This window comes from Poecilia reticulata, linkage group LG19 (assembly GCF_000633615.1).
Source record: "Poecilia reticulata strain Guanapo linkage group LG19, Guppy_female_1.0+MT, whole genome shotgun sequence".
Classification (NCBI taxonomy): domain Eukaryota; kingdom Metazoa; phylum Chordata; class Actinopteri; order Cyprinodontiformes; family Poeciliidae; genus Poecilia; species Poecilia reticulata.
The window spans coordinates 28231172-28256720 of NC_024349.1; the positions used below are offsets into that span (position 1 = coordinate 28231172).

General features: G+C 38.4%; 3 protein-coding genes across 9 annotated transcripts in view; 1 reads left to right on the forward strand and 2 right to left on the reverse strand.

Annotated features, from left to right (window-relative positions):
* Window positions 1-24: 24 nt before the first annotated feature.
* rsph10b (radial spoke head 10 homolog B) lies at window positions 25-8437 on the reverse strand. Its single transcript, XM_017310720.1, has 19 exons — window positions 8432-8437; window positions 8066-8166; window positions 7562-7637; window positions 7387-7455; window positions 7106-7279; window positions 6500-6585; window positions 6307-6427; window positions 5946-6122; window positions 5398-5497; window positions 5206-5333; window positions 4946-5135; window positions 4747-4843; window positions 4177-4256; window positions 3180-3328; window positions 1766-1870; window positions 1493-1681; window positions 758-833; window positions 360-540; window positions 25-142 (listed from the first exon to the last, which is right to left on the reverse strand). The coding sequence occupies exons 1-18, from the start codon at window positions 8435-8437 to the stop codon at window positions 365-367; spliced, it is 2100 nt and encodes a 699-aa protein (XP_017166209.1). The 3' UTR covers window positions 25-142; window positions 360-364.
* Window positions 8438-9049: 612 nt separating this feature from the next.
* On the reverse strand, window positions 9050-18874 carry pms2 (PMS1 homolog 2, mismatch repair system component). 4 transcript variants are annotated; one of them, XM_008438145.2, is made up of 15 exons: window positions 18722-18873; window positions 17592-17734; window positions 17266-17352; window positions 16836-16938; window positions 16576-16759; window positions 15393-15560; window positions 15196-15293; window positions 15025-15124; window positions 14849-14933; window positions 13691-13831; window positions 12836-13598; window positions 11914-12081; window positions 11736-11836; window positions 11491-11660; window positions 9050-9534 (listed from the first exon to the last, which is right to left on the reverse strand). In XM_008438145.2, exons 1-15 carry the CDS (start codon window positions 18733-18735, stop codon window positions 9391-9393), a joined length of 2469 nt encoding a protein of 822 aa, XP_008436367.1. In that variant the 5' UTR covers window positions 18736-18873; the 3' UTR covers window positions 9050-9390. The 4 variants fall into 4 exon arrangements, with proteins under 4 accessions (XP_008436367.1, XP_017157195.1, XP_017157194.1 ...); XM_017301706.1 differs by having other exon boundaries at window positions 11491-11836; window positions 15393-15530; window positions 18722-18874; XM_017301705.1 differs by having other exon boundaries at window positions 11491-11836; window positions 18722-18874.
* Window positions 18875-19271: 397 nt separating this feature from the next.
* The window catches only part of eif2ak1 (eukaryotic translation initiation factor 2-alpha kinase 1), a 25279-nt gene continuing 19001 nt past the window's right edge, over window positions 19272-25549 (forward strand). For 2 of the 4 annotated variants that reach the window (XM_008438140.1, XM_008438141.1), the window contains exons 1-6: window positions 19272-19650; window positions 24154-24321; window positions 24403-24539; window positions 24957-25000; window positions 25077-25176; window positions 25285-25365. In XM_008438140.1, coding sequence (XP_008436362.1) covers window positions 19479-19650; window positions 24154-24321; window positions 24403-24539; window positions 24957-25000; window positions 25077-25176; window positions 25285-25365 — 702 coding nt within the window. In that variant the 5' untranslated portion in view covers window positions 19272-19478. Of the gene's footprint in view, window positions 19651-23946; window positions 24040-24153; window positions 24322-24402; window positions 24540-24956; window positions 25001-25076; window positions 25177-25284; window positions 25366-25549 lie in introns of those variants that run through there. The other 2 variants (XM_008438142.1, XM_008438143.2) reach the window with 2 other exon arrangements.

The following is a 25549-nucleotide window of genomic DNA, read 5'->3' on the forward strand; positions in this document are numbered from 1 at the left end:
ACCAGCTGTAAGCCTTTCCAAATATTTTTTTTTGTACAATGGAGAGAACTCTGAACAGAAGCTTTTCTTGTATTGAAGATGTCGAGTGTCCTCTGGTTCAGGTTGCTGATCTTCACATACTGCTTATTATTGGCTCTGGTTCCTGCAACGCAATGATAGAAGATGAGCATCAGAACAAAAGTTTAGGACATTTGAATGAATGAAAATACTTATGGATCATTGTTTAAACCAGTATTAAAAACAAAAGTCTGGAAATTACAGTAAGTACAAAGCTAACAATCGTTAGTTTTAGCTGCCCATGATGGTGTTCTTTTAGGAATTAAAACATCTTAGCCATAGTTTTCTATAAAGTGAAATACGTGTTTCAGGCTTCCTTGGCAAGATTCTCCATCTTCCTGGTAACCAAAATGTGATGTTCAACTGCAGGGAAGAAGCAGTGGGTAAAAAACTGTTGGATAATCAGGCTGGTGCTTGGTTTTTGATGGTCTCCAGATTCACGTTTGTTCATTTTCTCCTTGCTATGATCCTCCAAGAAGTCCTCTAGGAAAAATATAGAATCAGACCAAATTTTTGCTGAATGAAACATTCCTGCAAATGATTTCTGAGGCAATCAAAAGACTTGGCTCTTTTTATAAACTGCTTTTTAAGACTACAAACTAAATTTCTAATGTCCTTTTTATTCTCAATACAATATGTATAAAAAAGGATTTCTCAGATAAACTGCAGATGAAGGCAACACAACTAAACCAGGCTGAACCTGCAGGCTGCGGTTCCTCTGGCTCTTCAAGTTTGTCTTCCTCACTCTCCATTTTTGGCACAGCGGCATTTTCTTTCTACAACAACACGATTAGTTTATGGTGACTATCTGTGTGGATATTAAAAGTATTAAAGATGGCATCCGGTAGAGTTTATTTATACGAAAATGTACACACAAAAAAAACCAGCTGTGTAATGAAGTCTGGACTTCCACTACAAAATTTCACCAAATATGTTTTTAAAAAAAGCATCCAGAAGGAAAAAAATGGTGCTAATTCTGTCCTGTTTATTTGGGTTGATATCACAAGAAGCACAAGTATAAAAGTGACATCAGACAGGAGCTAGTTTCAAAATTATTTGTGTGTGATGTCACCAGAGGGAATGTGAAGCAACTTTGCTTTATTGTGATTTTCAACAAAATAAAAAAAAAATATATATATATATATATATTTTTATATATATATATATATATATATTACAGTATCTAAAGTGGGTTCTATCTAAAGTTCTAGCCAGTAGCTTTGCTCTTTTCCATGTAAAAGAAAATCTGTTATTAAAGGCCAGGTTTGAAAAATATTGATAGGTGCTGATCATGTCAACATTATCTGGTTTCCCACTTCAACACTTTTAAACAGTGAATTTTGCATATTAGACTGACGTGAAACACTCATCTCAGGAATTTTTATCACTCGTACATTTTTTTATGTAGGACAGTTAACAGAAGAAAGATTCTCACTTCCTGGACATGTTGGGCTGCAGCCTCTGGTTCCTCCTCCCCTGTGGCTTCTTCCGCCTCAGGTGAATTCTCTGTAATCTGGCTGTCTGTCGCAATCTGGTCCATGCTTTCCTCCGGCTCATCAGAAACCTGCTGGAACTTGAACTCTGCACAGGCCAAAAGCACCTCGAAAAACTCCAGGAACACAATCTACAGATGAGATCGGCACGAAAGCATTAGTGAAACGCTAAATGAGGCACATTATGATAATTGGCTGGAAACGGAGAGGCAGACCTCCAGCTCCACACGAGAAGGCCAGTTGTCACTTAGACAGTTCTCTGCAATGAGGAGCTGCAGTAATGTTGTTGTGGTGAGCTGCTGATCGAACAGTCTGAGGTCCTGGGAAGGTAACACAACATTATTAGTCTAATGCCTTAACCATGTATTAGAGATATTGCAGGATAGAAGACAGTAACTGAAAACTAGATTTAAAGCCCATAGAGGGTGGTAGAGAGGTTCTTAAAGGGTTTGATTATAAAAACCATCTGCATTATATCAGTCTATCATCTGAAAATGACTGGAGGAGCTGCAGAGACGATTTGCAGGCAGGACGATGCTTCACTGCCGTGGGCTTTAAGGAGAGCAGTTCCACATGCCGTTTGTTACAAACCATGTAGGAAAACCAGCAACCAGAGCTGAAACCATTAACCCCACTCATGGTGTTGAATTGATTATTGAAATAATCACCAACTAATTTAGTCATTCATTAATTATTAATTGGACTATATAGATTTTAAAAAGTCACACTTATTTGTAATCTGCTCTACACAGAACTCCTCAAGTGACAGTTTTATCTTCACCTGGTTCAAATTCTGTATAAAAAATCTAATATTAAGCACCTTTTGCTTTACAATTAATCCAAAAATCTAATCACCAGATCAGCCAGCAGAAAGGGCTAAGCTTTTCACATGTTGATGTCAGAATGGTGTTTTAGCTGCAGATGCATCCTTTGCCACAAATGATCAAGTGTTCAGTAAAGGAATGCTGCTACTGCGATTTAGGCAATTACTTTTTTTTTATTTACAAAAGGAATTTAAATATTTGCTTATTTGTATTCTAAAACAATCCCAAGTAGAACATGAAAAATCTGCAGAAATTATATCTGCTTAATCATCAGAATAGTCAGTTGCTAAAATGACACCTTGTGTGGCGGAAAACTAACATTACGCACCACTCTGAAAAAACTGGATGGGCTTCTCTTCCCAGGAAACAGTCATATACTTAGAGGTAGTGGGAACTTTTTAACTTTAGCTAGAAGTATCTAGAGCAGTAGTGGATTTTATCAGAACATATTCATTTGTAAGAATGGTCCAGTCAAAGCACTAAATCTAATTAAAAAGCTGTGGCAAGGCCTAAAATGAAAGCCTCTTCATCCAGTCCGACAGCTTGAGCTGTTCTGAAAGAAGGTTTACAGCACTGGTTATCAAACTAACAGAAGTAAAAGAATGAGTCAGTGTATGTGTGGTACTGATGTGTGTTCTACAGTTTTGTATTTGTGTGTAACTGTGTGTGTGTGTGTGTGTGCATGCGTGTGTGTGCTTTTAATGATGTAAAGCACTTTGAACTGCCTTGTTGCTGAAATATGCTATACAAATAAACTTGATTGACTGATCGATTGATGGATTGATATGCGTGCAGCTTGTGGCACCTTGAACATCCACAGCAGGTGTCTGCAGGTCATGCATGTCTCGTCGCTGTGGGCTGAGTAGATCCTGCAGAAATACTGAAAGATTTCCCAGCACTTGTTCAGGTACTTCAGAGCCTCCTCTGTGACGTCGGGCTGGCTGAACAGGAGACCTGCGTTAAAACAGCTGCAGTTATTAAATCAGCTCAAAGACAACATGTATGGCAACACGGGAATGACTTTTTATTAGTATGAGTCCAACCATTCAATACTCTGCTTATGTGTATTCAGTAAATGTGTTTATCATTGTTTTATTTAAACATTTTATATGCACAACTATAAAAAAACAAAAAAACAATATTTGGTAATATTTTATTTGCGGGGTGTGCATAACATGAAGTGAAGTGTCATTATTTACTGAATGATACGTCATGACAACGGTCGTAAACATTCATGAAGACTCCTTCACCTTCATGACATGAGCTATGTCACGTTTATGACAGGGTCATGTCAGTCTTATGCACAGCCCATCAAATAAAGTGTTACTTTATTTTTATTACTTTATTACAAACATGAAGAAATGAATGTTGTCTGCATGAATAATCTGCTGGGTTTCCCTGGAAACCTAACCAGAGAGCCTTCCTCCCAGCAGAAGTTAGACTCTACAACCATCACTGCTCTCTGTCCCGTCATCTCTGCTGACATTTACAGTCATTTACTCAATTTTAAATAACATTTCTGCTGTTATTGCACTTCTGTTTTTTCTGCACTGATATGCTGATATGATATGTAAGTAGTCAGCTGTCTTTGATGTTCCATACACTTACAAATTATGTACATAAAAAGAAAACTCATTCGACTGAGTTGCATGTCACTCGGAGTATGACGCTTCTATTTCTGATAATTGTAGTATTGTTTTTATGTTATAATCTTGTATAGTATATTACTATTATTATTGTCAATCTTGTTTTAATATACGTTTTGATCTTTTATTTTGGGAACCATTAAAATAAATCAGCACCTTTTACATTCCTGGCGTTTGGAAGGACATCGTTTGTCATCAGTTTGGAAAAGCAGGAGGCCAACAGGTGCATCTCAGACCTGCAAACAGATAAGACGTTGTGTTTTTATTTTTTATAAAGTTCTCACGGTGACTAATATTTCATCATGTCTTCTTTGTTTCTGCACAAATAAAAAGCAGGACAAAAGTGTTTCTTGGTTCAGTTTTATGCATTTCTGTCAGATCGTCTGCTTTCGATTCTCTTTCTAAACCCAGTTGGATCATAACTAAATGTAAGTTATTGTATTATTCAACAGGGCTGTGCTGAAGTATTTACACTGCTTGAACTTTTGATCACAGTAACAATGTGATTCAGATCACATTCAGATGAATGCAAAATTCATATGGTGGAATATTAAAACTGCACATTCCCAGGTGTAACACACGGCAGTGGCAGCATCATGCTGTGAGGATGCTATTTCTAAGCAGGTTTCTTGTAAAAATTATTTTATTTTCTCTTCACAATATGACACTGTTGGTTGAAGCTCAATGATTTTACATAATATCTTCTGGAGGAGATGTTTTCCTTACACCAAATCTTCCCTGTAGATGTAGTAGGCCACCGTCACTAGACCCATGAGAAACACATGGAGCGGCATGAGTGTGAAAGGCGAGAAGGTCTTTGCTTCTGAAACACAGAAGAAAAACAACAGAACAAGCTTCCTAAACGTCTGCAGCAGCTACAGCAACCCGTCCTGGATGGTGAAAGTTACAAACCAGACTCCTTCACCTCTGATCAAACGGTCTATCTGTGTCAGCGTCACGCCGTGACGGTGGACATTGCAGTCCTTGAGCAGGCGCCAGAACTGCAGGTGGGACAGCAGGAAGATGTTGTCGGGAGGACTGGAGCGGCCGAGTCTGCTGTAGAAACCAAAGATGAGCCTCAGCTCCACGTGTTGGCTCATCACCACAGATTCCACCTGACAGCACAGATGCAGCGTGAGGCGGGGAACAGCAGCGGAACGAGGTCATAACAGCTCAGAAGCTGACCTGCATGCGCTCAGTCGCACGGTCTCTCTGTGGGATCTTGTTCAGGAGAAGTTGGATGTTGAAAGCCATGTCAGATCCTAGAATCTTGGAGTCGTTGTCTGACAGCGGAAGGACGCCTGCAAAGGCGTCTGTAAAACCGTGAAAATTGTGAAATGTATTTTGAATGTTCGTTCAAATGAGGTATTTCTTTACCGAGGGGCGGTGGAGCTCTGTCTTCACTCAAGCTGGTTAAGATCAGATCGTCATCAAAGTCGCATTCAAAAACACGGCCACTCCTCGCAGTGAGCTTGCCCTGAAATCCGAGGGACACACACATCTTACAACGCTTCAAATATTACGGAAGCAAAATGATCAAAACTATTCCTGGCAGATTTGAGTAGCTTGACTTGTAGCTCCCAACAAGATAACTTCTTCTAGCATACCTCAACAAATGTATTGACAGCTCTGGTAAAGATGGATTAGTAAAGTCACCAGAGCATCCTCCTCAAAATGATATTTTTATACACATACCTACTGAACAACCCAGCCTAAAAGTAAAGCTTTTGTTTTAAAGACATTGTTTGTCCATTGATAACACAAACTAAATACAAAATATGGAAGTGTGAGATTATATTAATCCAGTAAAACCTGTAAATGTGTTTACCAGGGGTACTAACACATTTATCCGAGTCTGCATCTGATTTATAATCCAGATTTCAGTTCATTTTTAAAGTTTCTATATTTCTCAGATGAACACTAACCTGTCCGTGTTTTTTATTGTTCCTCCATTCTCCGGTGTAGATCGCACCGCCAGCGTAGTAAAAGGTTCCTTTTCCGTGACGCTGACCTTCACAGAACTCCCCCCTGTACTGGTTGCTCTGGGCATACTGGGATCCATCAATGCGCCTCAGAAACCAGGTGTGTGTTCCCAAACCATGCTGGAAGATTAAGAACCAAGATTCCAATCCGTTTCGTAATAAACATTAAAATATGGCATTGTTGCAAAATGACTAAAGTGTCCCGGCAGGTTCTTTCCAGGTCAGCGGTTAGAGGGTTAATTAAAAAAATAAATAATTATTGTATCTACATATGTGTTCAGTTCACACAATGTAACTTTCATACCTGCACTCCATCTTTCCAGCTCCCAACATACTGCTGTCCCAGTTTGGTCCAGTTCATAGTTCCCTCTCCATGCCTCAGATTGTTCCTCCACTCACCAGTGTATGTGTTTCCAGACGGGTAACTGTTAAAACACACGTAATATTATCTCACTAATATTAACGACAAGCTAGTAACCAAGCAAGGACATGCTTACCCCCTCTCTCCCCATCCTTCTCTCTTGTTCACCACCCAGTCCCCATCATACCAGGAGGTCTGGTCCTCATCATAATACACTTTACCCTAAATAAACAGAGCTCAGGTCAAAAGCTGACATCCACCCATCATGGAGATAAGTGTCACATTAATGTTAAATTTATCAAAGTATGAATACAAAGTATGATTTATAAAAGGACCGGATGCACAGGTTTAAATTTACCGAGGATGTTCCATGATCACATGGTCAAGCGGTCCAGCAGTAAAATTATCCCCAAAACATTTTTCGGATTGGATGAAGCAGGTTAATATTGAGCTGTAAATTTAAGGTCCACATTTAAAAGTCTGGTCTAGGTAACTAAATTAAATGAGCTTTACAAAATCTGTGAAGAAAAGCAACTAACTATTCAACCACGACCATGTGTCAGTAGGTTGTTGGTGGCTAAAGTCTGTCATATCTCTGTGAACTGCTAAGGAACATTTATCCAAACATCCGTGGGGTGTATGTATAATATGCCTGTACATATTCAATCATTTTGACATTCTGTGAGGAGAAAAAAAAACTACATTTAAAAATAGGAGGAAGAGTAAAATGAGTAAATCCTACCTTTCCATGCCTCTTGCCGTGATCCCACTGCCCACTGTAAGACATAACGGTTCTGGGACTTTTGTAGGTTCCCATTCCATGTCTTATACCTCTGCTGATGTCCCCTGTATAGGTGCTACCATCAAGCCATGTGAAAGTCCCCTGGCCCATTGGCAAGTTGCCCACAAAGTCTCCCTGCCAACATTGAAAATTTTAACTCACTTTGACATTTTTGGTGAGGAGATACAATGATTATTCCACGTGTTTAGGTAGTGATTAAATGCATCACTTAGGGAACCTACCTCATATTTCACACCATTTGCCTGTGTGAAGGTACCAGATCCCTCCATGAGTCCTTTGGAGAAAATTCCCTTCACAAAACAATTTGCATAACCGGTTAATCAAATTAAATGAAAATTACTTTGTGTAACGTGGAGGGAAATCTAAATATTCAACTTTTTGTGTCAGTCAATGCACCTTGTACTCATGTCCTCCGTGAAAAGAAGCAACTCCTTCTCCATTGATCTGTCCTTCGCTGGTTTCTCCTTCGTATCTGTCGACGTTGACAAAATTATATACTCTATTTAGCAGAACTAGTCCAACGCACAAGCGAATTATGATGTTGCTTAAGGCCCCCAAACATTCAGGGGCCTCCCATAAATAGATGAATTTCAAGAGACCATAAAGGTACAGATTTGTAGATTTAGTTAGAATGAGATTATTATTAAATTTGCATAAGTATATTTTCAGCACATATCAATAAAAAGTTTTCAAACTGCTTAGAATTTTTATTTAAGATGTAAAGAAATTGGCAAGTTTATTACAAAGAATAACTTTCCATCGTTTTGTAAATGTAGCTGCAATCAGTTGCTGATATTAATCTTTTCTTTGTGTTTTGAGTTCGGTTTATTCACAAATACATCTAAACAAGTGCTATCAAATAATCTCTAATTGATTTTAAGATCAATCAGTTCAACTTGCCTTCTCCACACCTTCTGCGTCCCAGATTCCACCAGGAAGAGGGGCCGGGCCCCAAATGTAAATCTTAATGCCCGATATAACCTGGGGCCTCCACTGCCATTTTACCAAATCCAATTGAAAAAGTGAACCTTGCTACATTTAAAGGTTTATCAGCAATTACAATTTGAGAACATTTTAAAACATTTTATTAAATGTTAAGTTAATAACTAAATAACTATTTAAGCTACCTTTGTATTTCCAAGCAAATTATATCAGGGAGTTCATAAATGTCTTCGGTTTGGCTTCGGTTTTCACTCTCTGAGTCCCGCAGCAGAATATGAGCTACTCTTTCTGATAAATTTAACAAGCTTTCATCTAAGTTTTTACCGCCATTCTCGTTGTTTTTAATTTCTGCTTCTATACATATTTCTTCGTCGCACTGTTCAGCATTTAAAACCTCCATGGCTACGTTTATTCCCTCAAACGTCCTTTGTTTTGTTTCTCACGCGACCTAAAACATCTCCATGGTAACGTTCGAGAAAGCTTCTAACTACGGCAGCCTAAGTCAGTCAAAAAGCGCAAAACTAACAAAAGCTAAATTAAAGAAGTTCTTCCTTTTTTAAAACCTTTTTAAGCTGTTCATTTTAAATTGTACACATAATTAAGCATAAACAGAAACGTTTTACATTTAAATACAAGACATTCACTTCACGTCAATTACATCAGTATAAACAGCATGTCAGGTTAGTTTTTGCCTTTTAACTTGAAATACATTTTAAGAAAAAAATACCACTTGTTGACTTTTGCTGTGACCAAAACACGTACATTAAAAAGAACATTTATGTTAAGTAAACATTTATGTTTATCTTTATATTAATTAACTTCCAATTCATCTAAATTTCACCAAAACCTGCATTTACCTTTTAATTGACAGGAGTGAAGAAATGCTCAACTTAGCTTTGAATACAATTCAGGAATCTTTAAATGACACATTATCAATCAGTATCCCAGTTGAACCCACTGTTTATTCAGAATTACCGCTTTACAGCCAAGAATTGTAATAATAAATGATCTGTTACCTCAGTTCAACAAGAATAATAAGCATGTGTTTGTGCATTGTTTATTGGATATAACAATAAAAAAATAATATAATCTATTTAATATAAAAAAAATCTAACTAAATGAAAACTAGCATTAAAAAAAGAAGCACACGCTAGTAATTGAACCAATCTAAAAACACAAGGTAAATAATTTACAGACGTATCAGACAGAACATTTACACACAGTTTACACACAGTCTGGTCTGTATAAAGTGAAAATATCAGGTGTTTCATGTATTTCTGGGCTCAGTCCTGTGAAATAATTTCCAGGTTGGCGAGGTGTCTCATGGTGGGCCTGCCATGAGGACAGTTCCATGGATGCTCGATCTCTCCCATGTGAATCACCAGCTTCTTCATCTCACCGACACTCAGAGCTGTACCGATCATCACCTGGAGGCGGATACCAGCAGAAACAAACAATCAGGGTTTTTGAGAAAATACTGTGACATGAAACAACATCTATGAAAAATTTTTCAACCATCTACATGTTAGACAACTCAACAAAATGATGGTCTGACAAAAGGATTTTACAGTTCAGATTATTTCTAACTAATTAGCAATCTATATTTCTATCTACTGCCTAACACAGTTACATCTACACTCGATTTCTTGAATTATTTGCCTGTCTGCTTTAACACACACTGACTTGAGTGACTCCCCATTCTTAGCCTATAGGATTGAACATTCTCATGGTCCACGTATTGCACGTATGTCATTCTTCCAGATGCACATTTGTGAGGTCAGACATTAATGTTGGACAAGCTGGCCTGTCTTACAGTCTCAGATATTATTTCTTCCAAAGGTGTACGAGTCGGGTTGAGGTCAGGACTCTGAACTCTGGCTGGTCAAATGCTTCTGCATCAAACTCTCTAATAAAAAATACATCAAATTGATTATTATTATCATTATTATCAATCCATGTTTGTTGCAGTACTTTCTGCAATACTTTGTCGTGCTGGAGGGTCATTTCCACTGCATGAAAAAGACCTAAATGTCTCTGCATGCTGAGTCTTTGAGAATTCCTGCGCCTGGACGAAAGGGGCCAAATTCTCTTAAGCAGACCCAAACCATCATCACTTTTGGACTGAACCTCAAACTTTGACCAACTGCAGCCAGGCGGAAGCTGCTCTCCTGGGAAATAAAGGACCAGACAGAGTAGAATGATGACTCATCATTCTAGAGAACATATCAGCACTATTCTAGAGCCCAGCATCAGTCTGCTTCACATCACTGTATCCAGAACTCTGCATTCTAACTAGCATTGTAAGGTTTGGATCCAGAAACCCATAAAACCCATTCCATGAAGCTCTCTGCACAATGTTCTTCAGCCAGACTAGAGCTAATTTAAAGTTTGGTGGTTGATGTTATAGACGTGTTGCCATGGAAGTGACGAATGAACAAATGAGCTCGTTGATTTTGATGGGTGACCAAATAATTTTAGCCCAGGACAGTCATTTTTAATCAATTAGTCTAATAATTATGACTGAAACAATTAGTTGAATTAATCCTGATGAACGATTGTTCAAATAATCGTCAACAAATTTAGTAATCGATTAATTGATCATTAGAGTATAAAGACTCAAAAAAGGTCATTTGCTGACAGAACAACACAGTCAGAGCAATAATTAAGCCAAAACTGAACAAAATATACAAATATTTTCCATATAAGATAAAATAAACCTTATTTTGTATGTAAATATGCTCTACTTTCAGCTTCACATGGTTTAAATTCTGTAAAAAAAAAATCACCTTTTGTGATCCAATTAAAAATCAGTTAATTGAAAAAGAAAAACAGATCAGCCCAACAGTGTATTTATGTTCAGTCCAGCAGAAAGGCCGAGAATTTCACATGTTGACGTTAGAAGGATTTCTTTAGCTGCAGCTCTTTTGCTACAAATGATCAAGAGTTCACTAAAGAAATGCTGTTATTGAATTTTAGGCAATAAGATGTTTATGCTATTATAAAAAATAACTGAATTATTAATGTATTTGCATCTTATTATGTACTTTTAATATTGTATAAAAAAAGACTTAAGTTTTCAAATGAAAAATGCAGAATGTGCCAATTTGTTTATCCGATTGTTAGCATAATCAGAATAATTAATTACTAAAATAATCGCTAGTCACAGCTTTACTAATAATAGAACTTGAATGACTGTCACAGAAAAACATTCACACTTTTACTTTCATTATTTACCTCTATTAGTGTTGCATATAAAACGAAACTGTGTAAGGAATAGAAATAGGAATAGGCTTTTATCAAACAAGGAACTGATCAAATAAATTGTAAGTTGTGTGGGTGTATGCGTGCGCATGTGTGTGTGTTAAAAGTGAACTAAACTCAACTGATTTGCGACACGCTCTAGAAGCGAACATCTGCCTGACTCTGGACGGGCGGCACATGACGCCAGGACTGTCACTCAGCATGAAGATCAGCTCTTCAATGTCGGCCGGCCCGAAGGTCCAGTTCCTACTGGTGGGCAAGGAGACCAGCTTCACTCGCTCCATCACCTGGGCTGAGGGAATCACTTCACAGTGAGAACATGAAGAAACAGTTCTTCCTGCCTGAAGAACTCTGATAACAGTCCTACCGTCTTCATCGATCAAGAACTCAAAGCCGTTCTTCTGGAAGATCTCGACGTTCTCTAACAGCACGTTCTCACTGACTGCAGTCAGGTGGAGTTTCTGTGGGCTGGAGCCAAAAGACACAAGACAGATTAAAGTCTCTGGACACAAAACCAAGTAGACTGCAGTATGCCAGCAGCTTACACAATGAGCCTCTGTCCTTGGAGCACAGTGTGCTGCTGCAGCATCTCAAAGTTGTATTTCTCATCGGTGGCGTGTTGGTCAATCATAAAGATGTCTGAGTTCAACTTGGTGATGATGAAGCCCAGGTTAAACTGACCGATGATCTCCATTTCCTTAAACATGTCCTTACTCCAAAAAAAGTAGAATAAAAAAAAAACATTTGTACTGTAACACAAATTGCACACAACCTCTGCTAAGAAAAGCCAGACATGTTGATTACAGCTGAATGTTTCTACAGTTGTCAGGTTATGACCCCAAACCTTTTATTGCTTAGTGGAGTTTATGGGCTAGATCAACACAAAGTACTAATATTTGTGAAGCAGTAGTAGAGCAATATGTGGTTTTCTATTGGAGTTTGGAAATAAAAATATGCTTAGTGGTTCTCTAGCTCAGGGAGGTTAGATTGTGAAATATTTGGGATTTGACTGAGTTGTTCTGACGTGAATATTCTCTGATCTAAACCAGGGCTTTTCAAAGTGAGCAGCGTCTTGATAGCATTAAATTAAAGTTGTAGAAAAAAAGTATTATTGGAGATGTTAATTTGACCATTTTCTTATCTCTTTATTCCATGACAGCAACAATAAATATCAGTAAAGGGAGAAAATATTAATAAATGCCATTATTAATAAATACCAAATGTGTGCAGTTTAGTGATAAAAATAATTTTTTTTTAAATAACTGGTTTTCAAGCAAATCATTTTACATGGAAATGATTTCCCAAAAATCGGATTTGTGGGACTATATGCAGTCATGACCATATAGTTACCTCAAACAGTAGGAAAAGAAAATTATTTTTAATTCTCATCACTATAGCAACAGAAAACATCACAATATAGTCTAAGTCCATATCGCCCAGCCCTGACTGAGCATCATTCAGTCCCACCTGATCTCTCTGCGGAGCTCGTCCTCAGCTCTCTGGTTTTCTCCGGGGCTGATGTTGGCCCTGAAGCGCCTGTAGCGCAGCCTGTCTGCGGCTCGTCGTCTCTGCTGCTGCTGCTGCAGCCTCTTCATGCCGGCTGCCAGGGCCTGCAGACAGAAATGCAGCGGCACGGTCCTCCTCTGCAGACAGACGGGGACGTCGGCCGTGGAGGAAGCCGTGTCGGGCGTTCGCTCTGCGGTGAAATATGGATCGTCTCGTCTGGCTCTTTTAGCTTCGGGGATAATGACGCAGTCCTCGACAGGTGAACGTGCTTCGGCCTGGAACTCCGGGTCCTCAGGGAGGTTCTGGCTCACCGATGAGTCATGCGTTACATTTTTAACAACTGGTCTGGAGGAGACTGGATGCTGTGGATCTGGTGATTCTACTGCCAAGCCTCTTTCAGAGTCATTCTTCCTGACAGACAGGGAGAATGACTCCGCCCGCGCTCCAAAGCTGCCTTTAGCTGCCTCTGTTCTGGGTTGTACGGGTGATTTAACTGAACTCTTAAAGAAACACTGCAGCGTTTTCTGGCTCGGCCCGCTTTTGGAAGCTTTTTCTGTGCTTGACCTACTTCCAGAGAGGGCGCTGTTCTGGTTTGAAAAAGCAGCTTTGAAGGCGGCGAGGTTCATGGTTGACTTTGGGCTCGGAGTCCCTGGTTGGTTGGTCTCCGCAGGTTCTGCTTTGTCTTCAACAGGATGGTGAACTTCTTTAGATGCAGACGATACAGCTAGAGAGAAAAATAAAACAGAAACTTTCAAAATAAAAGGCATAAAAATGAAAAAAAGAACACTATAGCAGTATGCAAAGACAAGTTCTCACTCAGTGTATTGTTCAGGCTGATCTTATTTACTCCAGCTTCATACATGTTGATGAGAGAAGACTTTAGGATGGCGAGTAAGAGCTTCTCCTCTTGAAGGAAAATCTGTCGTTTGTCAGGCGTTACATTCACATCCACGCAGTCTGGGAACAACAAACAACCAAAAATGACAGAAAAGACCCTGCAGGGTTACCACACTTCTTGTTAAGACTCAATTTACACCCTGAAAAAAGGAGAATGTAAAGACAAAGTTCATCTTAGTGATCTAAGATGACGTATTAGGGTCATTATAGATAGAAAAATAAAAAAGGAGTAAATTTCCATCGAAAAACTCAGACATTTTGAGAATTATCTCAGAAATTTTGTAGAAAAAACAAAAACATTTCTGAATTCCAATGGGTTGAAAGTCAGAAAATTTCCAAAAGTCAAGAATTTTTGGCCGTTGAAACTCAAAGTTTTTTCTAGAAAATTTTTTAGATTAACCTCAAAGTTTCTGACATTTTTGGGAGGAATTTTAAATTTTTTTTTCTACAGACAATGGTCCCACCAACATTTTTCCAAACTCAGATTCTTCTATTTAACTACATTTTCATCTCACAGTTTTCTTTCTCATGTGAGGTTGTTAGAAGGTTTTGGACTGTTTGGACTATTACTACAAATAATAATAGTTCTACCGTAAACTATTATGTACAGGGTGCATTTCATAAACAAATGTATCATTTATAAATAACTTGCTTCTAATTAGGAAATATTTTATTCAGAAATGCTCTGTATCGAATTAACTGCTGTTAATGTAAGTGCATTAACAGCAGTGCATTTTTACCATTATATTCAATATTTTGTTTATTTAACTAAATCATTTAATTATTGTCTTTATTCTAATCTGAATAAGTCAAGTCTCTCTCTCTTTCCTTGTCAATCACAATGTGATTATATTTAGTGGACAGTTTGCACCAGGCCCATGTTAGCTCAGCTCAGTGTGTCCCAGTCGCTTCATTCATTGTCTTTGTTAAATGTCTGAAGACGACGTTTAATTGAATCTGAATTGAACTGAGCTGGAAAACACTTCAATAAAATTTCATGGTGTTGTAGGAAACGAATGAACCTTAAATTCAACAGTTCATTTCAGGAATAACGTTTTATTTTGTTAATTTTCTCACCTGAGGCAACAGCTATGTTCAGGGCAACAAATGGATACTGATGTCTGTTGTACATGTGGTACACTTCATTCACAAGTTTACTGACCTACAAGGTAAAAAAAAAAAAAGAACAAACAAACAAAAAAGTAGTCAGGCGGAGAATACAAACTCAGTTAAAAGCTTTCAACAATAATGACCTTCACTGGGTCACATGGGCGGCTGTTGATGAAGAAGAACTGCCGGTCTGAGGCGCTCCGCCCCACGCCGTGGTCCCCGGTGGACACAAAGCCTGAAATCCTGCACAAAGCATTTAGACTTAAAGCAACAACAAAAGGCATGGTGTCATTTAATAAAAACACGCCACTCACGTAAAAAGCTGTTTGGGTAAGTCTCCGTCTTTAAGTCCATATTCCTCCATGATATTCTCTGATGGAGAAACTTGCCGGAACGGGAGAAGACTCTGCAGCTGCAGGGGATGTAAGGAAAATCAGTGGTGAGGAAAACTGGCTTCAGGAATATCCGGGAGCTGCCGCCTTAAATTAGGGTAAAAGAAAACCTGTTGAACCTGTTTTGGTCCAAATATGGCTCCGATGTCATCTCTCATACTGTGGCTGCCACCGGTGCTGAGGACGGCGCTGCGCTTTCCCTGGCCCGTCTGGTTGGAGCAGGTGATACGGACTCCTGTAGAGACGATGCAGTAGGCCTGCAGGACGTGGATCATTTTAGCAAACTCCTGAAAACACAGCAACGTTCCAGATTAAGGATAAAAACAACTGGGTGGGTGTTTACTACATTCAAATAAAAGGAAACGTAACACAGTTAAGGTCAAAATTGAGCACATTTCTGATTTCTAACCAGATTGTTTTTTCAAAAGTTATTTAATTATTTAACATGATGACAAGAACGATCTTTAATTAGTGGGTGATTAAAGTGTTATGAGCATCTGATGACAAGTTTTTAATCTGTTTATACATTTTGGGAATAAGGAATGATGCAGCAGGAAACAAAAATTCTAAAACGTCCGTCCGTCCAATTTCATTCTATTTATTAATCCCAAAAGAAAATTAAATTTTGTGGGTCGTATCACAGAATTTTCAAAGGGTTTTTGTAGATGCTGTTGGTTGAGGGTGGGAAGGATCACCTGTAGCAGTCAACATTAGAGGACCTGAAGAAGCCTCTGACTGAATACACCCTTTTGACAGTCTGATCAAGCGGATGCTCACAGTTGTCCAAAATGTTCTGTTTTATGAGGAATCCCTTTGAGTGCTTTCATCTCCAGATGCTCCAGAACAGTCAGACTGAATGAGCCTCATCGTTTTGTTCTTTCTTTCATTTGTGTTTTTACCTGAAAGTTTCCTGGAACCTTTTGGAGATTTATATGAAGCTAGCAATATTTTTGTCAAAGAGACCTTCTGTTATACATCACATGTTGTTCTTAGTTCACATTGTGTTATATGATTCAGCAATTAGTTTTGTAATTGATTGATTGTTTTTTTTTCTCGGAGGCTCATCACCAGATTATAACATAAAATCCTTTAAGAAGGGAAGCAACATACTGGATATTCTAAGATCTTTCCACCATGTTGTTGATCTTCTGATCATCAAGCTAACAAATGAACTCTACAACTAGAAGTATACATTTACTAAAAAAAAAAAAAAAATTAAATAAATAAAAGAATTAGTGTAAATATGACTAGTTATATACATTCCACCATGGACATCCCAGCATAAACAGTTTCATTGCTGACCTTCTTGATATTCCGCTGGAACTCCTTGTGTCTGACAGGCAGCGTGTAGAAGAGCTGCTGCAGCGTTACCGTGGTACCCTGCTGCCTGGGACAGGGGGACTGCTGCACAAGGTGACCTTTGTGGTCAAACACCAACTTGGTGCCTACTTGGCTGGACCCATGGCACGTAATCACACTCAGGTCACTGCAACCACAAGTTGAAACAAGGAGTGATTATAATATTACTGTGGGCTTTGTGAACAGAATAAATGTGACTTTACCTGAGAGCACACAAAGAGCTCAGGGCTTCGCCTCGAAAGCCGAATGTTTCCACGTGGATCAGGTCAGAGAAATCCCTCAGCTTTGATGTGTGATGCTTTAGTGCTGTGGAGCAGGCAGAAGAGGAAGGCACAGCATCATCCACACACGGTTCATAGGTTGTTCATCTCAAAATGTCTTACTTTTTCTAATCCAGATTTCCAGAATTCAGACTTCAGTTCAAGTACAGTTACAGATCAAACTGACTTTCAGTTTACTGCAGAGGTTTGGCTTTAAAAATGGATGCATGGATAGATGGATGGGTGCAACATTTAGACAATGCGTAAGAGAACAAAGTCTGGAAATACTTGTCTATACTTATCCAAAAATACCTCAATTTCATACTTTTCCTAATTTTTCTAAATGATTTAGAATTACAACTACCCCACATACCCAGTCCTTCAAAGTTCGCCTCTTCGACACCTTTGCCATTGTCAGACACTTCTATTTGTTCAGCACCACACTCCTTCAGCTTGACCTCTGGATTAGAAGGGATGGGATGTTAATAAGGACAGACAAGCAGACATGTGCAGTCTTAGTTTCCTGGAAGCATATTAATAACACAATCATCTACTGGTTTAGTAGAAATGTTGAGAATCAGATAAACAAAAGGTAAATCTGTAAGGCTTTTTGTTAAATAAACAAAGAGATACAGAGTTTAGACAAAAAGATAAAGCATCCGTTTTGTGTTTCAGAAGTACACTTTGTGCTCTGCTCACCAACGTTGGTTGCTCCTGCATCAATGCTGTTCTCCACCAGCTCTTTGACGGCCGTGGCCAGACTCAGGACTACTTGTCCAGAGCAGATCCGATGCACTGAGTGCTTGTCGATGGCCCTTATGGCTCCAGCAGGCTCAGAAGTGCTGAGAAAAAACAAGAACAGCGAGAGCTGCAGCTGGAAAACTTCTCATGCTAAAAACAGACCACAGACACCATAACAGACACCATGACCTTTTACATGTTGCCATAGTCAAAATTAGTAATAAATGAAGTTTTAAACGGTAATAACAATAAGATTAATTCCTTTTACTTCAAAATGTCACCCATTTCATAGAGTCCCCCTGCATTGGTCTGATGAGACCAAAATTCAACTACGTCCAAAAAAATGTGTGTGAAGAAAAACTAACAGTGCGCATTAGCCTGAACAGACACAACCCACAGTTACATGTGGTGAGACTGGGAAGAGAGTGTGAAGTTGATGAGATGAAGAATGGAGCTAGATACAGAGCACTGATGACACGAAACCTGTTAGACGCTGCAAGAGCCTGGAGAGCAGGGAGGACATTCACCTAACAAGACAAAGAGCCTAAGTACACACCTACTGTTATGGAAAGGCGATCAAAGCATAAACGTATATAAGAATGGCCCAGTCAAAACCTAAATCCAATTGAAAGCATCTGATGACAAGTTGGTGCAGATGCTCTCCATTTCATCAAACTGGGCTTGAAGAGGGGGCAGAAATTTCAGTCCACATTTACAGCTAGTAGAGAAATAATTAAAAACATTTGCAGTCCTAATCACAATGAAAACAGGTCCTAGTTTGTGATTTGGAGGCTGAATACAATTTCACATTTTTCAGGTGTTTCACAAGACAAATAAAATTAAAACAACTCATTATTTTCCTGCTACTTTTCAGTTGCGAACCACCAAATATGAAAGAGGTCAAATATAAGAGAGGGTATACCTTTAGAAGGCAGTGCAAGATTTAGATAGCAAAGGCAGTTTCACAGAGTTAAGTCCTCTGGACTTTAGAGCACATTTTGATTTGAAGCACAGAGTGACTACAGCTTCAAGACATAAAAGACTAATAATTCTGAAGGGGAAAAACTAAAATGAGGCGGCTAACTTACCAAACATCGGACATCTTTCCCCGAATTTCCACTGGATCCCTCCTGTAGCCACAGCCTGAACTCAAACGGACCGCTACATCAGCTGGTTATCTTGTAGTTTGTATTTACTGACTCTGGCTTTCCTGCCTGAGCTCCCGCGCCGTTTACGCACAATGTTCGTGAGAATTACTACCGCGCAACACTGCGCAGCTTACTAGTACAAGAAGGAAAAGCATGTAAAGATTAAGCTATATAAAGAATATATAAAAAGTGTAATTAGAGCCCAAATATAAAACAAAGAATGCACCTTGTGGTACTTTTATTAAAACTATTTCCCAAACCTCTGTTGAATTTCAAAATCGGATGTTAGGGCTCATTGATAATTGTCGTACATTCTAAAAAACGAATACTATTATGTTTGGTAAATAATTTTTACCAAATATGCAAATTATTTAAAAATATTTGCTTTTATGATTAGATAATTACTTGAATCTTGGACAGCCTGTTCCTTAATGATTATTAAGGAACAGGCTGTTTTCTTATTATAGTGCACGCATTTTATGACGGTCCCTTTAAGCCGGCTGCTCCTCAAACATGGCTGACAGTTGACAGGGGACGCAAGGGACTTCCCACAGCTTTCATTTCTGACAAGTTCTGTAAAAGTTTTAAAAGCGACTCTCTCTCCGTAGTTAGCGACTAACATGAGGTTAGCCGTTGAGAATTTGGTAACACTGTAGAAAATGGTTTAGTTTAATTTTTTTTGTTATTCACGTTTAAAATGTACAGTTCGACGCCAGACAACGGTCTGATACGCTCTGAGGAATGTTCTGGCAGCGCTAGCAACCTGTTGGTCCACCGGAACCTCAGATCTGTCCGGAGACAGCAGGTTGAGAGCAGCATTAGCTTGTTAAGCTTGGCGAGCGAAGAGGACGAAGAGGTCCAGTTTGACAGTAAGGATCTTTGCTTCTTTAACAAGAGTTTAATTTTAACGAATAATTCGTTTACATCGCATTTTTAGATCTTCTGGTACAATCAAAATTAAAAATATGTTCATTGATGCAGCTTTTCCAGATCTCGCGAGGCTAGCTGCAACCCATGAGACATCACTATGACCTTACTTGATTATATGAATTAATTGAAGATATTTTACATTTAAAATATAATAGTTAATGTTGATATAACAAATGTGTTGTGCAGTTTTCTTAATGCATCATCTTAATTAATTCATATTTTTTGTGGAGTAAATAATCACAACTTTAATATTCAGCTATTACCTTTTTTTAAGGTGCAAGCTCTAATCTTTAACTGTTAGGGAAATTATGACCTGTTTTCTGTATATTTTTAAATTAATTTACTATGTCAGAGGTGATAAAATAATTAACGTAGATATATATTGCCCAAAAATGGCATCCACACAAACAACTTTACAGCATAAGTGTTATTCATTATGGTTAATGAGCTATCTATATTAGGAATTTTATAGGCCATATTGACTAATTACTTGATTATAATTGCCAAAGTTGTGCATATTTTTATGTGTGACTAGACTGCCTGTAATTGAAGCTCATGAAGAACATTATCCTGTTTATCCTCTTTTTCTCCAGTATTATTAAGCTTATCCGTATGATTTCATTTTTAAAAATTTTTTTTATTGTCTCGTTTCATGACACACTTTGGGCTTTTTGTTATTCAGTACAGGGTTAGGTAAAGGATTAGAGATTATTATTCCAAACCAACAGTCTGCAGTTGGGTGTAATGTCTGCTATGTAATGAGATTTCCATGGTGATGGCAACAGTACCACTGTATCTTGGTATTTATAAAGTTCAAAACAAGTAAATATACAGTTATAGCTGCTGTTTAATTTAAAGCCAAACAGCTGTTGTTCAGTTGTGGCTGAAGTACCGTTATGAGAACCTCCTCCAGTCATCCAGATGAAGCCTCCACTGATCAAAATGGTATCCTCCAGTCATCCAGATTTATCCTCCAGTGATCCAGATGGATCTTCCAATGATCCAGATGGATCTTCCAGTGATCCAGATTTATCCTCCAGTGATCCAGATGGATCCTCCAGTGATCCAGATGGACAAAGGAGCGTTCCCAGGTGATGCTCCTCTCAGCAGGTGTTACACTCCGTAACCATCACTCCTTTAAACTGACCAAAAAAACTTTCTACATTCCCATTCTTTGTACTGGTTTCCATACTAGTTAATAGTATTTTTGAAACAAATATTAAAAGCACAATTTGAAGAGTTTTTAATATTCAAGTGTTCATCATTCATTGCATTCATTGTGTCAGCATGTTTTAACAGCTCTGACTTGTTCTTTGTATAGACTTTTGTTACTTTTTTTTGGATGCAATAAAACTCTTGAGGAATTTTAGCCTTTTTCATTTTTTTTTTTTTTTTTTTACTTTTGGACAATTATGTCTAACCATGGCAACAAGGTATAGTTTTTACAATTCTGATAAGCACCTCAAAAAGCTCAGTTCCCAGAGGAATTGGAAAAAGAGACTTTGAGGATTCAGAGCAGAGGGAGAAGGAGGAAGATCAAACCGTCATATCCCAACTCCAATGTTTATCTGCCCGGGTTTCTAACCATGTGACCAGGCACAGATTTAAAGAAGAGTGGCAAAAGCAAATGAGGAGGATTAGCAGAGCTTTCCATGAACTGATGATGTCATCCAAGATGCTACTGTGGAATCTCGTCTCTGCTGCTTGCAGATGGAGTTGTTAGGATATCATGATAGTTGTGAGGCTGTCTTCAGTCAGAGGCTTCTTCATATTTGTTGTGAGACTGACTGCTACTAGAGATCCTTCCTGCCCACAGCATTCAATCCACAAAGCCTCTTAGAAGAGACTTGGACGATATGAGTGATGACGACATTTAATTTCTCATTGGTCTAGACCAGTGTTTCTCAACCTTTTTTGGCCCAGCGCCCCCCTTTATCCAGGTCCCTCACCGCCCCCACCAAAGAATTTGTAGGCTACTTTGCACTGATCATTATTTTATCATTAATATTACTATCACTATTATAGATGTTTTGATTTTTATGCTTGTTTCTGTATTTATCATCAAAAATAATTTCCCAGAGAACAAAAAAGTCATGGGAATAAAAATTATTTTCACAGGCGTCTATAAAAAATGCAATGAACATTCAAGTTAAAATTTGTAGGCCTAACAGTAGCCAATCAGAGTGGAAAAAAAAATTCTTATTTTGTGTCATTTTCTAGTTGTTAAATATTCCACAAAATGACCAAATAAAAAATATACAACATGCCAGTTTAAACTTTGAACTATTTGCAAAACGACTGAGCTCTGCAACATTAAAACATGGATAGAACTGTAACTACATTAATCATAACTCTTCTTCTCTTCAGTGTTTCTGGTGGTGCAGCTCTGTGCTGCCTTCAGGAGAATGGGACATCAGAGTATCATCCATAAAACTTCACCCTCATGGCATTTATTGTGCAAACCAGAGCTTTCAGTGGAAAAACAAAAGTTCCAGGTCCTTTTAATGCCATACAAATATGAGACAGAAACATGGATTATATCTCTATATAGACCTGTCTATTGATTATAGATTAATAGTTTTACTGGACAGAAATTACAAAGAACAAATCTGGTTCTTAATCAAATCCTAATGAGTCAAATTGAAAGTGTCATGGAGTCTCAGCCTCATAACACTGACATGAAAAATAATATTGACATGAAATATAAATAAGTGATAAGTTATTTACTGTTATGGTCTGTAAGATATATTTATTCTCAGTATTAGATGTGGTCTCAACAAACCCATGACATTTCAACAATATTATTTTACCTTTTATCTGGAAATAGTGTCTGTTTATTCTTTCCATACAGTTCTCTGTATTAATTATTGCTCGAAAGGTCTTGCCATACCAGTTTATTCCTCTGTATTTACTTTAGTTTCTTAGTTTATTCTTGCATTTTGTTCTTCATTCATTTCCATTTAGTTTCATTTGATTAGTATTATCCTCTCTTGATTCATTTAGTTTCTTTCCTGTTGCTACATTTATTTGATCATTTATTGACGCTTCACTCATCAAATGCAGCTCCGACTAATCGTCATGTGTTTCACATCATGTGTCGATTTTTCACTGTTCAGCATCGAATTCTCTGTTTTTATGCCATAATTCACATCTAGTTCGTCGCTCCGTTTCATGTCCCGCTTCTCCTGTTTCAAAGTTTTGCGCAATGTGCGCTTTCTTTTTTTTCTTTTTTCTTTTTTTTTACCGCGTATGGTGCAGGGCGGTAGGGAAGCGTATCGATGGGGAAAAGGCAGACTGACATAAACCTTTTAAAACAACGGAAACAATTTCTGCATTCTGACTATTGAAATTTAACAGTGCTGTGTTGTTCTATCAACCCCGTTTCATACCGGATCACTTACAGTGTTAACGCTATAAAATGAACCCTCTCTTTCGTGGTATCACCTATGGAGTGATTTCTTGATTTCTTTATTTAAATGGGTTCATTGTTCAGAGGGATACACAGTGAGGGTGTCGTGATTTCTGCTACCAGTAGCAGGAGGACGGAGCTGCGCCAAGAAGCTAACAGAAGCTACAAACACTGAATAGAAGAAGAGCTGCCATCGATACAGTTGCAGCCAAGCATGATTTAATGTTACACAATACAGTTTTACCAAGTTGCTCAAAGTCTAAACTGGCATTGTTGTACATTTAAGGTGTAAAGTTTACCTTCGACTAAACGCCCCCCAAAGGCATCCCAGCGCCCCCTGGCGTCCTCTGAACGCCCCCTTGGGGGCGGTACCGCCCACGTTGAGAACCGCTAGTCTAGAGTATCTTTGAATTGAATCAAACGTCTTAATTTTTTCTTAATGTTTGTTCTTACTTGATCATAATTATCATGTTTACATACATTTTGACATTACTGAGCAGCCTCTATTTTTTTAACTTAAATTTTTTATTTATTTATTTGTTTTGCTACCTGTGTGCCTCTGTTTACTTATTACTGTACTGTAAAACTTTCAAGACACACTCAATTGGTACACACGTACACACACATTCTGCATTATAAGGAGAAAGCGAGTGCCTCACTAGCCCCCTTAACCCCCCACCCCCTTTCCCTTTTTGGTACGTCTCGGCTTATGCGTGCGTGCGTGTTGAAGAGAGGGTGGGCTGGTCTCCACTGGACATAGCAGATAAGCCTGACTGCTGGGCGCTCCCTTATGTAAAAACAAGATGAGTTCACTTCATGTGCTGCAGTCAGAGGGAAGAATCATTAAAGCTTTCATTGTCAAACATGGACCTAGGAGACATAAACATTGTTGAAATGATAGCAAAAGCAATTGAAAAAGGTATGTGGCTAAACTAAAAGTATACTGTGTTCCAAATATTAACCAAAGAACAGATTTTTTTTTTTTTTTTTTTTTAATGAATATTCATTGTGTGTGTGTTGTGTGTGTGCTCAGCTTCAGATTCGGAGAGTAACTGTGAGCTCCTGATGGCCGGCAGACATTACCCATCCATCCAAGAGTTTGCCTCTGCGATCCCCAATCACCTTCTTCTCGGCTCGCTGCTGGAACACCTGTGCTGCGTCTACGAGAGCAATCCAGCGCGCTCGCGGATGCTGTTCAAAGGTAAGCCGCTCAGCAGGCTTCATGTTTCATACACCTAAGCTACACATAAGCTATTCTATTTGAATTGTTCTCCTCTGACAGTGATTGGCCAGCGTTTGGCAGCCTTGAACCTTCTGTCACCTTTGGCTATCAGTGATGAATTCAGCACCATTAGACTCCAGCACAACCGAGCGTTCACTGAGCTACTTAACGCCGCCAGCTCCTCGCTCTATCCACAGGTACAGTTTAGCAGTTTTGTAACGAACACATAATGTCTCATCACAACAGCAGAGTTTAATGTACTTTACTGGAAATCGATGTGATCGACACAAAGCATCGCAGGAATTGTTTGTTGTTCACAAATAAGAATGTAAACACTATTTGGAGTGGATTTTTGTTCAGCACATCTGAGTTATTTGTAATTTCACAGTTTGCTGTAAATCTTGTGGGGAATGTAAATGCAGCTACTTTGTGTTGCTCTGCCACTTTATAAAATGCATTGAAGTTTGTGACAAAATATCTGGAAGATGAAGGTGTTAAGGACTTTTAGATGTTTAATAAAGTTGTGGATTTGGTGTTTGACACTTTGGGGGGAAGAAAATAAGTTCTGTTTTAACAAATTGGTTAATTTATTGTTACTTTCGTTTTATTCACAGGGCCAACAATGTCTTGGCACTAATCCACATAACCCAGCTGTAAGGTAACGTGTCTAGAGTTATTTTTGTTTTTCTTTCAAGCTGTTTTTTGTGCGCTCTAACAGCCGGATCTGACCACAGGCCAAAGGAGGGGCTGTTTCAAGCCCAGACTTCACGCTATCTTAGTGAGTTTGAAGAAATATGTCGGCTTGGAAAAGGATCATACGGAAATGTTTTTAAGGTATTACGCTGATCATTTCTTTCAAATTCTTTAAAAACTTTTTTCATGTTCAAATTTAATTTATTTTAATGTAATTGTCACTGTGATTTCTTGATCATCATTTTGTAGGTTGTGAACAAACTAGATGGTCAGAGTTATGCTGTGAAGAAAATTCTCATCAAAAGAGTCTCCAAGGAGGATTGCATGAAGGTCGGCTTCAAGATTTAAACTGCATTATATCACTTATAATGTAATATACCTCACCCTACTCAACAAAAGGTGTTTTTTTTTCCTTTCATCTTTACACATGGATTGAAATCATCTATGTGTTTGGTCGTTGTTAAGGAAGAATTTTTATATTACTGGTAAATTTAGCAAAACTCTGGCTCTGATA